Source organism: Columba livia, chromosome 10, assembly GCF_036013475.1.
Source record: "Columba livia isolate bColLiv1 breed racing homer chromosome 10, bColLiv1.pat.W.v2, whole genome shotgun sequence".
Classification (NCBI taxonomy): Eukaryota; Metazoa; Chordata; class Aves; order Columbiformes; family Columbidae; genus Columba; species Columba livia.
The window spans coordinates 17,887,029-17,905,068 of NC_088611.1; the positions used below are offsets into that span (position 1 = coordinate 17,887,029).

Sequence of the window (18,040 nt, forward strand, 5' to 3'; positions counted from 1 at the left end):
AACTCGTATAGTTTGGGAAAAAAAAAATCAGACAAGTTTTTATGCATATATGCTCTCCTTACCTATATCTTTTAATGGTTCTACCACTTCCCACTTTGGCTCTGATCGGAAGAACATTGAAACATGCTGTAAGGCAATTTCTGGAAAGAAAAAAAAAGGTTTTTAAGAGACTATATAAGATTATTATCCATGTTAGGTAATGTTCAATGCCAGAAAGAAACCTGCAGGAATTCAGACTGAAAGTCAGCAAAATCACTTTAAAAGGAAATCAGATAAAAGCACAGTTAAAGGGCATTTGCATTTTTAACCTGAGATCTCAAATCCGCAGAGAAAACAAAGCAAGCTCTGCCTTCAAAAATCTTACCTTACCCAGCTTCTATCTGTACTAGATCTACATTTCTAAGTCCAAATCCAATGCTCGCAGCTAAGATTCCCCACACTATGTAAGATCATGAAATGTTTCTGCTACACCTGTAAAAGAGCCAACTTTTCCATCTCTTTAATGTGCACCTACATTGCCATTACTACACGTAAACTAGTCAGTTCTGTTTCACTAGGTGTTATTCTGCCCTTTTCTGTGCAGGCAAAGGTATTTTGCAAGCTACCATGATCCAACACACATTTCTGAGGCAGGGGGTGGGGGATAAAGTCACCCTTCTGGTTGCTGAATTCTCCCACAGCTGGAAACACAACTGGTTTATCCATGAAGCGCTTTGAGGGGAAATCTCAGTGAGAAGTGGAGACAGCAGGAGGAGAAAGGGAATCATGCCAACCAGGAGTTTTCTCTAACACGGCTTATCTTGGCATAGAAGCTCAGAAAAAATGTAAGGATGCACTGATACTCCTGCCCTGCATCTTGTCTATCTGAAAACAGGCTAGGAAAAAAAGAGAGAACAGTGCAATAAATATCAGCCCACGGCTCCAGTATCTAAAAAATGACAAACTGATGGTGACTCCAAAGACCACAAGCAACAACTTGATTGCTACTAACTTCCCTGCAACTTGCTGAGAAAACAATCTTGATGTAAGCGCTCAGAATTAACACAGAAGTCACAGCGTCTCCTTGAGGATTGAAATTGCTGGCTCAGCATCGGGCAGACAAACTGCATCCTTAAAGAGTTACTCATCATTTACAACTCCTCCACAGCTCACCATAAACATCCGGGAAATGTTCTCTGCACTTTGAAGCTGAAGGCACGAGAATGTTACATAAAGGGAGAGCAAAAAGACAAGTGAAAAGGAAGCAGCAAGTTCCTGCTTCAGTGGGCTCTGCTTCTGTGAAAACAAGCTTTGCATTTTGCAAAGAGTTGTTTTGCCTGTGAACTAAATCTGTAGATGGGGTTTCATGACTAAGAGGAAGTTGTTTTTTAGTCCGTAAAGCAAATATTTAACAATCTCCAATGGCTGAAGCTGAAGGGAGACAAATTGAAAGAAGGAACAATCACGAAGAGAACTGATCACTGGATATCATTTGAAGGGACGCAGTGATTTTCCAGTATTTGGGGGAGAGGATGTGTGACTTGTTCGAGCCTTGAAAAAGTCCTCAGCCTAGCTCGAACAATTAGTTCTAGGAAGTCTCACAACCCAAACTGATAGTGGGAGCCAGACAAGATGACCACAATTGTTCCTGTTGATTTGAAAAATGAAAAAAGCAACACTCGGTGTTCAGACAACCGTCCGTTTTAACAGAACGCAGACCTGACAAACTTAACTCAACCTTCACGCTCTGGTAGACGATTTCCAAACACCAACCCTCCGCTTTTATCACAAACTGTGAAAAAGTAGATGTCGCTTTCATCAACTCCCCCCTCCTAAGTCCTGCTTACATAGATCTTGACCCTCATCACTCCTCTGTAAGATAATTCAAATATTTAGGTTTGCGAATCGCAGCGTGATTCATGCACAAAGCTAGAGAAGCATTTTACTAAATAATCACATGCACAGGATGATAATTCTGGAAGTTGTTCCCCCATCCACCCGCCACGTTCCAGTGTAAATCCTTGCCAGAATCAATGGAAGATACACACACAAAGGCTCAAGGGAAACTGGAAAGCAGTTTTGCAATCCCTCACTTACCAGTGTAGTTTACAGAATAGCTGTTTGGGTCCAAGAATTTTTTTACCAGCTCACAGTTAGACAGTATGTGATGGGAAGTAATTGCATCGAGATAGGCCTGGAGTCCTTTCTGTCTTTCAGCTATGAATTCACGCTCCATATTCCCAATCAATTTTTTTGGAGGAAGAGGTAGACTTAGAGTTGAGATCTGAAAAAGAGAGGAAAAATTACTACCCTCGCTCTCAAAATGCCTCAGGGATAGAAACTCGCAACCCAGAAAGTAAAAGACTCTCAGCAGCAAGCTAACTACCGGATAACTCTTTTTGGACTGCGTATATGTACAGGCTTTTATGTTTTTTCTAAGTACTGTTATCAGGGTAAGCTAGACAGACAACAGCTCCCATCCCGCTGTGAAGAGATTAGTAAGTGGAATGACACTGAAAATGCGAGGAGAGAAATTCTTGCTAGTGAGTCATGCATTGAAGATCCCCACACAAAACTTTCAGATACTAAATGACTACAATTTTCAGCCAAAGCCTTTCTAGGATCTATCTCCACCACAGCACAAAAAGGATTCATGCCTCACAATTTACTCTGGATAAGATTTATGCTTTCTTATTTCATGAAGTGCAGATTAATAACTTTGCCTCTACCGCCTTTATAGGTAATTCAATGCCCTTACTGCCAGTATTTTAAATCTGTAATTTCAAATACGCTTCAACTTTTCAATTTTCTCTTCTGAATTAGTTGCTGTACAGTTTTTAAACAGCTTTCAACCCAGAAATAGCTGCAATCTACCAGTGGATGTACAGTAGTTGGTTTATGTTGACATAAGTGATCCAAAACTTGAGGAAAAAAATCAGGGGAATATTTCGAAACAGGACGATGGAAAAATGTACAGGAATTCAAAGCCTTATGCAAGTCACATCAAAGAGATCATCTTTAGAAAACAAAACTAGGATTGCACACAGTGTTTATATTCAATTAGGTCATGTGAATTGCCAGAATAAATTTTTCAGGTTGTTAACACATCGTTGTCCTGCAGATCAAAGCACCTGCCTTGGGTGCCCTGCATCTCCAGGGGGGCTGGCTTGGAGAAGAGTGTGTTGCAGGAATCAATTACACCAGATGCAACAACCTCATTTCTAAAGCAAACAGTTCACCGGGGAGAAGACAGTGACGTGGTGTCTGAACAACGCATTTTAACTAGTGAAAAAGGAAAGGATTAGTTCAATGAACTGGGGCAGAAGCAGCAACCCCTTTTCGTTTTCTCCTCCTTTTGAACGCAGGAGTTCAACCTCAGCCACTTCTATTTCCCGTTTCTAACTGCAAATCACGGGCTGGTAAAGTTACAGCTCTAACTGTGCCTGAATTGCAGAAAAATAATCCAATCCAGTGAGCATTTTTTAATGCTCTGTTACACACAAGGGGGGAAAAAAACACATCAAGGAATAAACTCAAAACTAACAATTTATGACTTAAAGCTAATTTGGTGCATTACTGGCTGTAACGCCAGAGGCACACAAGAGTTTCATTTGGCAGACCACTCTTACTTCCATTCACAAACAAGTTTCTAAACAACAATTAAATCCATTTCTGGTATAACTCACTGGAAAAGTACATCAAATCATAATCACCTTCACCTCCCTGACCTGACGGCTAGCTCCCAGCAGAGCGAAAAGGACTCTAGTTCCGATGCTTTTAGCCCACTATTGTTTTAAAATTTATTTCAATACCCCGCACATCTGCTATATTTCAGCAGAAAGCACCATTCACCCGCAGGTTTTTGTAGCTATCTGCCACAGCATCCAGCAGAGCGGGAGCACCGTCTGCCGCTGAACAAGACCTCAGTGCGGTCCTGACCTGGCAAAGACCTCACAAGCTTTCAATCACGGCAACTCATCAGCGTCCCCAGCTCAGCGCTGGAGCCAGGATGGGCTTCACCACAGAAGAACCTGGGAATTAACACTCTTATCTTCAAATCGCAGCCCGCTCAGGAATGTCTGTTCAAAAGCCGCAATAAAACGCTTCTGTATCTTGCTGTACCAGTAGTTCACCGAACAAAAGAACAGCCAGTGATCTCCACACATCTCTGTCAAATAAGAGAAGAGGAAGAAATGCAGGATGGTCTGGAAGGGGCTTTTAACTCCAGCACATGGCTGAGAGTTCAGGGAATCTGCCTTGAAACCTTCTGATGCAGATCAGGGTCACAAGCAAACACTTCTCATTATTTCCAAGGTGGGTGGTAGGACTGCATCCCCCAGTGTACACAGTTTAGAAATTCTTGGTCCTTGCTTTTATTGCACAGGTAGCAGCAGATTAACAGCAGAAAAGTTGCATTCCAGCTCAGCTGCAGCTACGTGTTCCAACACAACCACCCAAACCTACAGAGAGGTCCAGTATGGCACAGAACTGGAAGAAACTTGGGGCTTTACACCCAAAAGAAAACCCAGCAGTTTGTCCAGCAATGTTTTCATTTTCAAGGATGGAGATTGGGTTTTGGTATTTTCTTATTGCTCATTGCTTTATACTGTTCGGGGGGTTGTTTTGTTTGGAGATTGTTTGTTTACTCTGATTTCAATGTACACAGATGAGAGTTTAAAGAGTTTAATCATGGGACCTAAACATTGTGATGAAATATTGTCACTTAGAGTTCTAGATGGAAAGAACTGGGGAGTGTTTCATGTCTTAAGGGATCAGAAAACTTCAGCTCCAGCATCACAAAGAGCAATTTATAAAAACAAAATCTCAAACAGTGGGAGAAATGAGCAATTTTAACACGCTCCTCGTCAGCTGCTCTCTGCTGTCTCTCAAGCCCTGGCATACGGGTCTCAGCTGGAGAAGCAGTGGTGTTTGTCAAAAGCAGAGCTGTGCATCTTTGGTACACATTTAAAGCGTTGTCCCTGCCATTCTGCTGGGCACGTAACAAGGAATTACACCTCTTGGGGTGGCTCTCAGCCGGCTGTCTCCAAACAGAGAGAGATCTTTGCCGTTCCAGACTATGGCAAGTAGAAACAGGAGTTTGAACATGAGCGGTAGTTTACACTGAAGGAGATCAAGTGCTAATGAACACAGCCTCTTAATTTAGCCGCCCTCTGCACATCCTCCTACCCGTGTCAGAGGTATGTCTTGATGATTCTGTTTGATCTCTTCTAGCCATACAAGTAGCTGATGTTTTCGTCCCAGATCTTGGTATCTTCTATCTGCAAAATTTCTCATTTCAAATTCCTCCTTGTCCCACTCTGCAAGTTGGTGTCGAATAACTTCCTGAACCCTCCACTTCTATCACTCACCTTTGTCTCAGATACAAGGTGCTCTTCTTCCTGTACCACATCACACATAACCTGTTTACTTTCACTTCCTAGACCTTCCACCTTGGCCTAACCTTCCAGTACCTGTCATTTCTGCATTTTAAGTCTTAAAGGTCCATTGGCTTCTCTACTAAAGCTGCCTCATTTGAAAGTTAAATGAGAAGACAACAAAGCTTTTTCACATTCTATTCCCCACGGTTAAGAGGAGCTTGTTATAGGCGACTGCAAAAGTGAACTCTTTCTTATTTTTAAATCTTTCTCAAAATTCATTCTCTGTGATCTCTATCAAAACTTGACTATGGTTAAGACTACTGTGGACTATGATGACTAGTACCATGTCATTTCCTTGTCTTCCCATGGGTGCTTATCTAACCAGAAATGCTCTTTGGAGCTGGAGACATCTTTGTACCGCATTTATTCAGCACACCACACAAGAGGTTTCTAGGTCACGATAAGAGTTCCTACGTGCCACTGTACATTCAATAAAATAATTCCACAATGCAACCACATTTCATCTGTTGAATTGTGACTAATATGCCCTTCCATCCACCTTCTAGCGCAGGAATCAGTTAGAGCAGACTATCAGAGTGCACAATTCAACATCCTACGTGGTTTTCTCACTGACGTTTATCAAGCAAATAACTGATTCGATGAAGGTGGGGGAGAGGAAGGAGAAGCAGCATTAAGCTCCTGAATTCATGCAACATTTAACAGGGGAAAAAAGTTTCAAAGTCACAAAAATCTACCCTCAAATCGCAGAAGCATTCACTTTTTATCTTGCTGGCATAGTACTATGGAAATCTGGAGTAACAAGTTTCATTCCTGGAGATGCCAGTTGCTGCTGCTCCCCCCGCTTCCCAAACACACTCACATACCCTCCTTTTTCCCACACAAACTAAAAAGAAATAATTGTCCAAAAAAGCACAAGAAAACACACAGTAAGTCCAGTGTTTAACTACGGAACACTTCCCAGTGATACAGAAAACCATCACATGATGAGCAGCATCTGGTAGTGCTTTTAGACGAGTATAAATAATGAGACGTAGCACTTCAATGCTGAATTTATAAGGTTGGTGTGTGCTGCTTTGGCTTTCTTCGAATCAAAGGAGGAACAAATAATAACACATAAAACCGGAACAAGTCGCAGTACTGAAGGGAAAGATTCAGTATCTGCCAGTTTCCTCCATTTCTGTATAAACTGGTCCTGTTGGTGCTAAAATTAGAGTTTTACAAGAGAAAAGAGTGAAAAAAGTAGGCGTTAAAATTACACGCGAAGTCATTGTTTCTATTTACAGCTACGTGAATTTGTATCTTTTCTTCACTGCAATGCATAGAAGTATCACAAGCCATTTGATATAAATCCTTCTTACGGACATTTGATATTTACATATAAGGGGTAAAAGTTACCTGCAAGCTGTTATTAAGCAAGTCAAAGTCACTGTATCGCCTCACAATCTGCAAAACATAATAACAAAGTTCAGGAAATATATTACTTTTCCCATTAGCATTTCACCCTTCAAAATCCCATCAGAGAAAAGTAATTCCCGTGTATAAGTTTTTCTTCTTTTAACCATTTTTGTACAAATCCATAACTGCCAGAGAGCAAAGAAATGTTTTTAATCACATCTTGACCAGAATGAAAATACATTTCAGACGTTACCTTAAAACAGCACTTGTGAGCATCTTTGCGAGCAAAGCTGTCAGCAAACAATGTATTTTTGCCGTGTTATATGCAACAACTTTTCACAGTCACCTTCATTACTCCTATGTCTCATTGCTCATGTATCAGCAAGGCTGATTTTAGCACTAGGGAAGGCAAACTGGAATTGGAGATTTAAAAATGATGGTCGTGCAGCACACAGTAGTAACACGACAGGCATTTTCCCTGTTTTCCTGGAATATTCACAATAGCAGCAGACACCATGCCTTCTGCAGCTGGCAGTAATGCTGCCTTTCTCTTCGTTTTTGACCAAAAGTATTCAAGCACTTTGTGTCTTCAGTTCCAAACCAACATTTCCCTCTCTAGCTCAAATTTCAAAAGCTAGGAAGAGACAATTTCCAAGTTCTTCCTAAAAAGGCATCCTGGTTACACGAACCACAGTTCAAGAAATTACCTGCCAACTGTTTTCCGCTGAAACTCCTCTCTGAACGCGGATGATGTATTCCTAATAAAAGGAAAAACATTATTAGAAATGAGAAGTAACAAGCCGAAGAAAGTTATAAGGTACTTCTCCAAATATGACCACTATCAGATTATGAAACACTCAAGAACAGAGGATTCAGATGAAGACTTTCCATGGCTGGGTGAAGGTCGGAGCGGGTTTGCTCAGACCCACCACTAGCAGCTCCCTCTGCTTCACCGAGGAAGAGATGAGGAGTCCAAGAGCTCACAAACCTGTGAAGCACGTGAACAGTTCATTGAGTTAAGAAAAAGACAGTAAGAGTGTACTCACCACACACAGCAGCTGAAGAAGCGTCTCCACACCACCAGTATCTAACCAGTAACCCCCAGTATCTAACCAGTAACCCCCATCACCACAGACCAAAACGCCGGCACAGACCCAGAGCTGCCCAACCTCGGGTTATCTTTCTATGAGCAACGTTACCACAAAAGCTTTGGGGTGCGCTTGGGTAACTGGAACGTATCAGTTTACCATTAGGATCATGCTTCATTTTTAATGCATGCTTAATGTTAATTATTTATATATTAACTGTGCAAATGTATCTAAATCTCAGCGAATCACTTTTAGATTTTAAGAATTAATAATTCTCCCACCACAACTTCATTCATCAAACACAATTCTTTTCAGTCTCTTCATTTCAAGCTCCGATGTACGTTTTGTAGACCAATACCTGGTCAATACAGCAATATCATTATGTGATTTATCTAATTATCTTAAGAACAGATACCAAGCATTGTGTATACCTACTCAGGCACACTTCAAAGAAGCTATGATTTTGTTTACACCTATTATGTTTAAGTTTGAAAACAGCTCTAAAAACACTTTTGACATTTCAAAGATCGTAAACGAGGCAAGTTCCTTTCCTAGAAAGCCCATAATCTCCATTTTAGATATTGTGTAATTAGCAAGAATAAAAATTAATCTGGGCTAACTGTAGTGAGGGATACTTCCTCTTCCAGTTGCATACACTGAAAGCTCTATAAATGCAGCTCTTTTTAAAGTCTTATTATACAGATAATCCCATGACCACATAATTTACATTGAAAAACATGTAAATGGAGAGCCAAAAAGGTAAAGAAAAGCCTGAGAAAATGCAACTCTCAAGACTGAAAAGAGCTGGAGAGCACTCAGAGTCAGAAGGGGGGGAAGAAGCCACACAGGTGCTTATGTTTTACACTTTCCTTCCAATTGTGTCAGGCTGACATTGCCAGAGAGCCCCGTGTCCTCAGCGTGTTCCTGTTCTGCTGTTCCTGGCCGGGGCAGCAGGACCCACCACCGGTGCTCAAAGTCCTACTTGGACCCCCCGAATTTCCTCACCCAACACGCTCAGTCGCTCCGCACACCCACGGCCACAAAACTCAAAGTGAGAACCTGAAAAATCTAAACCAAATACAAAGCCAAGCCACGGCTCACGGTATTTCTAGGCTGGAACGCACAAAAAGCTCTTTGCATTTGTGCCAAGCGACGCATGAGTAGCCACCCAGTTACTGCCCGCGGTGCAGCAACGTCACACGATGAATCAGTTGTTAGTCAGCTCAGACGGCTCCATCCACCCCGCTTCGAACTTTCAAATGTATTTTATGTAAAGTGCTGAGTAATTTTTTCAATTTCAAACGCCACCGGAGTTTGCTGAACTGCTTACATCAATAGGAGTCTCACACAAACAAAAGGACAGATCAGAGCATTATGCACCATTTTTTTCAGGTATTAAAATGAATGCTGCATTCCAAATGATTATGAATAGACAATAATGAAATAATAATGAATAAACAAAGGCATTTCCATTACCTTGAATCTAGGTACAAGATTTGTCCATCCTGTAACAGTAACTATCTGGCATGTACCTGCATACCAGCTAGATAATTCAATTAATTAAGGGTTTGATCCATGAAGTATTATAAATTCAGCTTCACAGTTAAAAATGCATTTATTAGTACTTTCTTTCTGGTACCAGAAGCATCTTCTGGTTTTGCAAGTTGCCTTCAGAACCACACAGAACTAATCCTCCTCTTTCAAATGAAATGAAATTAAAAGCTTGTACACTGGAAAACATAAACATACTATCGGATGCAAACAAAGTGGGGCACATCAGAGCATCCCTCCATAGAATTAAATTCTCATTTAACATTTACCATCATGAAAGTAAGTAGTGTAAATCAAGAATTATGACTATTCCAGACAAGAGGCAAAGGCAACACTTATCAGATGGCATTACCTTGTGTGTTCAGTGTTAACTAATCTGGAATATATTTACTGAAGTTTCCTTCCAAAGCACAATGTTGCTCAGGCAAAAATGCTTTATTATCAAGAGCTGGCAAATATCTGTAGCAATTTTGAACTATCAAGCCTTGAGAACAAATTCAAGATTAGTAAGCATGAAAACTGAAGTGATTTAAAACACTTCATGTCCTAGCAGCTTAGCTGGAAATGACAGAGATCCAAGATGTCACAGACCAAAACACATAACTACTGTACTGGAATTGGAGTGTCTATTTTCAGAAAGTCAGCCTGACATACTCTCTCCATATTCTCTTCTCTTACTCATTTGAAATTACAATTAAGGTATTTTCCTGCAAAACAAGGAGCCCAGATCCTCATAAACAGTAACAAAAATCCACAGAGCTGATTGCAATCAACCATGTAATTATGTTTGGAAACTGTGCGACAGAAACTGATTAAAGGGACACCTGGAAACCCAGATTTACCACTAACGTGGCTTTTCCTGTTTCGTGATTGTTGCTGCATTTGGGAAGTAGGAAGAGGCTGCTTCACACACCGCCAAAAAATTGCAGCAACCGCTTATTCAGCAAGTCTCACAGGAACGTTGGCTGTTTCTCTGAAAAACCACGTTGGTCATGATTCACCATGTTCAGTCATTCATCTTTTCTAGGGTTTTGAAAGAAGCAGAGTTATTGCTCAATCCCTTGTAGCACTTACTCTTTGTCCAGCGATTAACCTTTCCTATTGCACCCCAAGAAAATGTTCTCAGGCAGGTAGAACACCCCGATTCATTAGACAAACGCCAAAGTACCTTACTGCACGCAACCCCTCCGATCAATCCAACCGTCGTCTCTTCTGCAGAGCCTGGTGATGGACAGCTCAGGGCTCAGAGCTCATTCTCACAGTGAGATTGTATCACAAAACCCTGTCAGGACAGACATGGACCTGCTGGAGAGGGGCCAGAGGAGCCACAGGAATGATCCGAGGCGGGAACAGCTCTGCTGGGAGGACAGGCTGAGAGAGCTGGGGTGTTCAGCTGGAGAAGAGAAGCTCCGGGGAGACCTTATTGTGGCCTTTCAGTGCTTAAAAGGGGCCGATAAGAAAGATTAAACTAAAGGAGGGAGATTCAGGCCAGACATGAGGAAGAAATGGTTGCCCTGAGGGTGCTGAGAGCCTGGCCCAGGTTGGCCAGAGAGGTGGTAGATGAACCATCCCTGGAGACATCCCAGGCCAGGCTGGACGGGGCTCTGAGCAACCTGAGCTGGTGAAGATGTCCCTGTCATGGCAGGGGGGGCACTGGGGGAGCTGGGAAGGTCCTTCAACCCAAACCATCCTGTGATTCTATGAAAAATACACTTGGTCCACAACTATTTCTTCCATGCAGACTCCAGAATTTTCCCATCTAGTTTTACTTTGGCACCCTAAAGCATTAATCAAGACCCCTCTGCACACCACAGCTTCACAAACTGAAACTAGAGCATCGCTCGTTCATCCTAACATCGTTAGTTCTGCCTGTATGGAAAAGGTTTAAGTCTCTCTCCATCAGTGTTGACTGTAATGAAGAACTGGCCACCTCAGCACTACCACTGAGGAAAAAAACCTGAATGGTCTTCCAGAGTTTTGGTTTGGGTCTTTGTTTGTTTGTTTCTTTGGGGTTTTTTATTTTGTTTGTTTTTTCCCAGAGTTGATAACGTGACTGAAAGCCAAATAATAGCTATGGTAGAAAAGCCATGATAAGAAACACGACACGATTCCCAATATCTGCCATGGCTACACATAATCAGCAGACCACAGTTCGCTGAGTTCTAGTGAGAAGCTGACACTTCCTATTGCCTCCGCACACCAACAAGCTTGTCTTGGGATTACAATTGGCACCGCTGATATCTGCTTCCCATAGGACCAAAGAACAGCTTTTAGCTCTTCAAGGAAAAAGCCTAAATGCGCAAAAGCCTTTATTACTCTGCCAAATCCTATTTTGTTTTGGAAAAAAATCTGAATTGTGACAATTTTCTTCTGAAACAGCCTGATTTGATAGTGAGACTGAGACTGTGCATAGGAAATATGTGAAAGTGTAAAGAAAACAGATAGGCACGCTCAGAATCATTTCTGTTTAGCTGCATAACCTGAGAAAATATGATGGAAAAGGCTTTAGAAAGGGCTGGTAATTATCAGAGTTCACTCCTGCCGACAGTTTTAGGGATTAACAACCAGGCTCGGTGAGCTCTAGGTCAGCTACGCTCATGCAGAAATTCCCATGGCATCTTTCACTCCTACATGAATGGCTCAAAATCTTTCCTATGACTCAGTTTACCAACCAACATCAAAGGAGCCCTAACAGCTGCTGGCTGGCAAAGCAAGCTCTCGGCTTGCAGGACACAGATGACCTCCTGCAACTAATTTCACTCACAGGCAATAACTACACAGGCCATCAACCCAGTCCCCAGGAGAACCTCCCTGAGTCCCTCCAGCCTCCCACTCAGGTGAGGTCTGTACATCCCCTGCTCTCCCCACCAACACCACCAAGCCAGGTCCTGCCACAACCTGGGTATTCCAGCAGCAGTTCAATATATAATACATGTTTAAAGATGCCGAGCAAAGCGGTTTTACCTACAGGATCATTTCCTGGCTGCTTCAGTTAGTCAAGAAAGCGGAAAGCGCTGCTGGGAGGAGGGTTTGGAGCAGAGAAAGCTGTATAACCCCTGTCACACGCTGTCATTTCCTAAGTATCTTCTTCCTACCGCTACAGAGCGCTGGGTAAATTTTCTGAAAAAGAGTATTTTCCAAACATCCACGTGGCTCAGTGACAACCATGCTGCATTTCTTCAGTCTTTTGCCAGTAACAGTTTCACAATGGCTGCCCGGGATTAATGTTACCCTGAACTCACCCATTTTCATGCAGAGCAAACATTTAGGTGTTTTTTTCCCAAAAAATTCACTAGATTATTCCCTGGTATTCCAGCACTTGTTAAAATACCAGCAGCTCAGAGCTGCTCAGATAATTCTGTTAATGTTCCTAGGTGAAAGTGACACAGCGAAACATGTCAAAATATTTAATGATTGCTGTTTATCATCTTTCCTAGTTTTTGAAACTGAAAGCAAACAGGAAAGAAAGGCTTTTACAGAGACAAAATAGGAAATAACAAGTGGTGAATTTGGAGACTGATATAATAAAACCTAGAGAGTTTCGCCAATATTGGGTAATACATTCTGGTTTTCCTAGAAAATAGTCTCTCAATTTCTGGCCTACGATAATCAGTCTGTTTTTCCACAGGTTTCTGCTGTACGTCTGCTCAATCCAAGAGACTTGAAAAGCCAACCATTATGAAGACCCAGGCCACCTCCAGGTCACATCAACCAAAACTTTGAAAGGGCTTTATTTTATAAGCATTAAAGAGAGGAAAGCCTAATTAAGCACGAATACAATCCCTGCTTAAATGGGCTGGATTGAAACAATATCCAGTAAGAAGCGCTTTTAAATGTTTATTTAGAAAATCACCCATGTGAACAGCAGCAACCAGATCAGGAAAACTGCTCGACCTCTTCACTACAGGCACAGCATTTATTTGCTGTTGCACAACCTGCCATTAAGCCCATCTGGGGTAGGAGCAGCAGCAATGGGGTTTACCTGCGTTGTAAACAACGCACGTGTTTGTCCGGGGACATTATCTGTTACACAGACAGTTATCCCTGGTGTAGTAATGAGTAACCCATTCAACAAGTGAAAGCTGTGAAGTAGGACAACGGCGGAAAAAAAACAACCAAAAAATAGGACACGCACTTGCATGTAATGAAATGTACTGAACAAGAACAGCTCTGGAGACAGACGAGAGAAATAACAGCTTGGCAGGACCTGCATCACTGCGCCCTCCACCCAAAGAGCAAAACACTCGGTATTTTTCAGGAATGACTCAGTAGCCAATAAAAATATTCTAATGACAACGCAACATCTCGCAGGCACTGGATTTACCAACATATAACACGGCAACTAATGCTTTGACTGCCTTTTTTGCAGGAGCTACCAACGCGATGCTAATTTAGTAAGTGGAAACAATAAGGTTGGGGTATCTAAAATTAGGTGTGCTGAACCAGTATCTTGTTTGAGCTCAAGCTTGGCGAGGGGCAGGTGGTCCAGCTTGCTTACTAAGCCCAGTGGATAAACTGTATTTCCAAAGCCTCAAACAAGTGAATTCTAACAGTTCCTTGTCTAAAACCACCTCAAAAAGTAACTTCATTATTTTTTTTCCCAAAGCGAAGGCAACGCTGCAGAGATTTAATTCCTTATAAAGCAGACGTGCAAAGTCCTTTACAAGCTTTTCAAATAAATCCTACGGTTCTAGAAATATGTGGCTCCATTTCTGTATCCAAGAACAACACAGGAAAAATATACATGCTTTTTCAACATTTTTCTAATCTAAAAGCTATGAGTGTTAACATTCCCGATTGCTTAAGGAAAACACAAAAACTCTGGGAGTGTGTTATGAGAGGGATTTATTTCAGCTGTTCATTTCCAAATGCCTTTAAGTCAACAACGTACCGTGGCAAAATTGGCTGTTTCACTACTTCAATTTCGACACAAAATGCATGAAAAGGGAAAATCGCTTCAGAAAAGAATTAAGGAATGTTCAGAAGTATTTGTATAACTTGATAGTGGTTTTACTGCTGTAAAGTGCTCTAAAACTTGTATGTACAGATGGGTAGTTCTTATTAAGGAATATGTCTAGATTTTTGTGGAAGAAAATAGCATCCTATTTTAAGGCTTAGAAAGAAAGCCACTTTTAAATAGCGAATATACAGATGAATTATTGTAATATGAAGCAAACTCAATAGCCAAAATTTATCATATTAAAGCTTTAGAGCTGAAAATGCCTCTGTTGTCAGAGCACGTTTGGCATTGAGACACTTGCAAATGGCTTAATATACTGGTTGTAATTCCACTCCTATTGAACTCGAGGAATGCGATGGCAACAAAACAACTTGATTTTCCGCAAACCAGTTGGTACACGTAGCTACCGAGAGCACCGAAGCGTGCCTGTGAAAAGGTGCCCAACGCACGCCTGGAAATCGGGCGGCACCAGTCACTGAAACACAGAGCAGGGCACAAAATGAAGCTGACAGGGTTTGCTCGTGTCATTTCAGATCTGTTAAGTGAGGTGCCATTGGAATGTGCCCGCAATATACATTTATGTGGCTTTCAAAATGAAAAGGGCTCCATAAACACTGCACTATAGAATGATTTGTATGTAAGGGCACATTCCAACAAAACTCAAGACTGCTTGTAATACACTTGACTGGGGAAACAACTCCAGTAAAAAAGAAAAGGCGTCATTTTCATCTTCAATTATCATGGGAAATAAATAGGCAGAGAGAAAACCTCAGCTGACAATGTCTTTGTTGCAACACAAAAGCATGGAGGTTATGTACCAGCTGAGATGTTCTAACTCAAGTGAGAACCTCTGAGCTCTTCTGACTTGAAAGAAACACAAAGAGCTTGTGAGCATATCCGAAAACTTTGCAGTTGATCACCTAACAACCTAAAAACCACATTTGCTAGGGCGTTGACATGTTCTTACTAACCCAAAAGTGCAAACCCTCAGAAGTACAGTTTAAATACTAAATACCAGCTTTGTCCCTTCTTAGGTTTCTGGAGAATTCACGTAAGTATGTAGTAGTTTGGGGCTTTGTTTTCAGTTTTGTTTTCTTAGTTTCACCTTCATGCCCAGGAAACAGAAACTCAACCTCTGCCAAGTACAGCCCTTCGTTCAACGCTATTAAGTTTACACTTACCCAGTCTGCTCTATTACATTTAAATTAACAGAAGCTGCATAGAACAATAGACAAGCAAAACATTCATTTGACACAAGCTTTGGTCTTCTGTGTGGTTTTTCACAACATCTACAGAGCTCTTCCTGAAATTCTTCACCTTTTCCTTAGCTGGTTATTCAGAAGACTGGCTATTGTCAGCACCCGTAGAAGGTTCCTATTAGTACTAGTTCAGCTGGACGTTAAAGCTGCATCTAACCTGGGCCTAAATCATCTTCCTGAGAGTGCTTTTACAAGCAATGATCTGTAGTCATAAAATTGTAAATGCAAGCTTAAAGCAATTCTTGCAACACTAAACAGCATTATAAAATCTTAATACATCCTGCTGACAAAAGAATAGAAAATGTTTTCATGGATGCCTTTGCATTTCAGCTTTAGAACAAGTCTAGTGTCTGAAGACCTAGTTCTCCAAACATCAGTTGGGGATGAAGAATTGTATAGATCTACATCGGTTTGAGGTGGACTGATGAACAAACCCAAAAAGCACTCAGTTAATGACAACCCACTCCCTTATATTTATAATATAACAAAGAAAAATACAGTCTTAACGCCCCACAAAAGCACTTCAACCCGTATTTCTTCGAGGGGCTTCATTCACACACCTCTTCAAACACAAGGGTCTATTTGTGTGGCTTATTTAAACCAGGAAAGTTCAAATCAGGGACAGCATCACCCACCACTAAACAAATTATTCATGTACGAGGGACATAAGAGGAAGTGTCCAAAATGACAAAATAGTGAACTCACATCAAATAAGAAACTAAGTCTCTGTGATGGCTTCCTGTATTTTGTTATCCCACACTGCCTCTATATAAACCATCTGTGCTACACACACTTCAAGCCATCTTTCAACTATCAACAGGGCTTCTGCAGTAAAAACAAACAATTACTAATAGATGTATCTTAGAGACAGATTTTAAATCAAAAGGCACAGTGCTCCTGCATTCTGTTATTAACAAAAGATCAGAACAAATCAGCGGAGACTTTTTTTCTGAGCATGCATTAGTAACAGCACACAGCGCTGACAGACAGAGAGAGGGGAGCAACATTTGTGATCGTACTCCCCCAGAAAAGACAACACACACACACAGTCTGGATTGAACAACTACTTCCAAGCGCTCATTCTAAAATAATATTGTGGCTTTTTTTTTTCCTAACCAGAATCATGCAAACCAAATGAAAGAACACAAAAAGCTATTGTCATTTGAACTAGTAAAAAAAAAAACCCAAAAGACTAATAAGGCCTGACTGAAACAAGGTAACAGTGAAACCATAATGTGGCCTGTGAACTGGGGAGCATTACAAGTTATACAACTTCTCTTGGGATTTGGCACATACGCCCCTCAGCTATTGACACAGGTAAAAAGTATCACGAGAAAATAAGCCTCATGAGTTTTATTTACAGGAGGAGTTGCAACAATCGAGAGCCACAGCCTGCTGGATTCACAAGACTTTCTGGATGACTTCTCATATGTAACTTCTGAGGAAGACTGAGGAACATTAGTTAATGCAAGCTCCTCCTACAACAAAACACTTCTTATGTGTGAATTGCTTACAGGAAGGGTATTTAATGAGACAGCCTACAGATTAGTTGTATATCCTGTGGTGAACCTACAATTATTGTCATTCATGTCAAGAGTATTCACCAGATGCGAGGAGCTGGGTAGAGAGGTGAACAAGGCAGGAATGGGAGCTGCGTGAAGGCAGAACAGCCTCTCCATTTAAAACACGCTCCCCGTTAACGTACCTGCTGCTCAGGTACCTCCAGGCTCCTCTTCAGCCCAGCATCCCGCTCCAACTACAGCAGCAATGACAAATGACAGCCAGTTCTCTCTCTGATTCTCAGTCCTGCTTGGTCATACCGTAAGCAAACCTCGTTTTTAAAGTGGAAAATAACTGCAAGCAGGAGATTATGAAATTTGGGCTCGAAGTCAGTACAGTTCTTAGGGAGGCAGCGTGCATGTGGACCAGACACCCCGGGAGAATTAACGCGTGACATAAAGTCACGGCGGGGCTGGTTCTGCCGAGTGTCATCGCTCCCCACGGCAAATCCACGGGGCTGCTCCCCGGGGTGTCCCCGCAGCTCCACAGCCCTGGGAGGTAAATACAGCCCGTTCCAATGGAACTTCATCACAGCTACTGAAACGAGGCAACCAGATCCCACCTCTGCTCCAAACGCGGTTCGCAGACCCCGAAAAAACTGAAATTACAACAACTTAATTCAGCCAGACGGGACCAGGCCTCGTCGGGTCGGTGTGGGGGGAGCCGGCCCGGAGCCCCCGCTCTGCCCGCACCCCGGGGCCGCGGCGGCTACCGGCGGAAAAGCCGCTTCACGGGAACGAGCAGACGGAGCCCAACAACTCCCGGTTCGCTGGGGGAGACCGGGACACGGCGGCACCGCCACATTCCCCACCCCGGGCTGCCCGGGAGGTGCAACCCCCGCTCCCGGGG

General features: G+C 42.1%; 1 protein-coding gene across 7 annotated transcripts in view; it reads right to left on the reverse strand.

Moving 5' to 3' along the window:
- PXK (PX domain containing serine/threonine kinase like) overlaps positions 1–18,040 on the reverse strand; it is a 37,078-nt gene that overhangs the window by 18,615 nt on the left and 423 nt on the right. For all 7 annotated transcript variants that reach the window (XM_065075583.1, XM_065075582.1, XM_065075580.1 and 4 more), the window contains exons 2-5: positions 7,481–7,531; positions 6,774–6,821; positions 2,077–2,263; positions 63–140 (exon numbers count right to left, since the gene is read on the reverse strand). In XM_065075583.1, the coding sequence (XP_064931655.1) occupies positions 63–140; positions 2,077–2,263; positions 6,774–6,821; positions 7,481–7,531 (364 nt within the window). The remainder of the gene's footprint in view (positions 1–62; positions 141–2,076; positions 2,264–6,773; positions 6,822–7,480; positions 7,532–18,040) is intronic.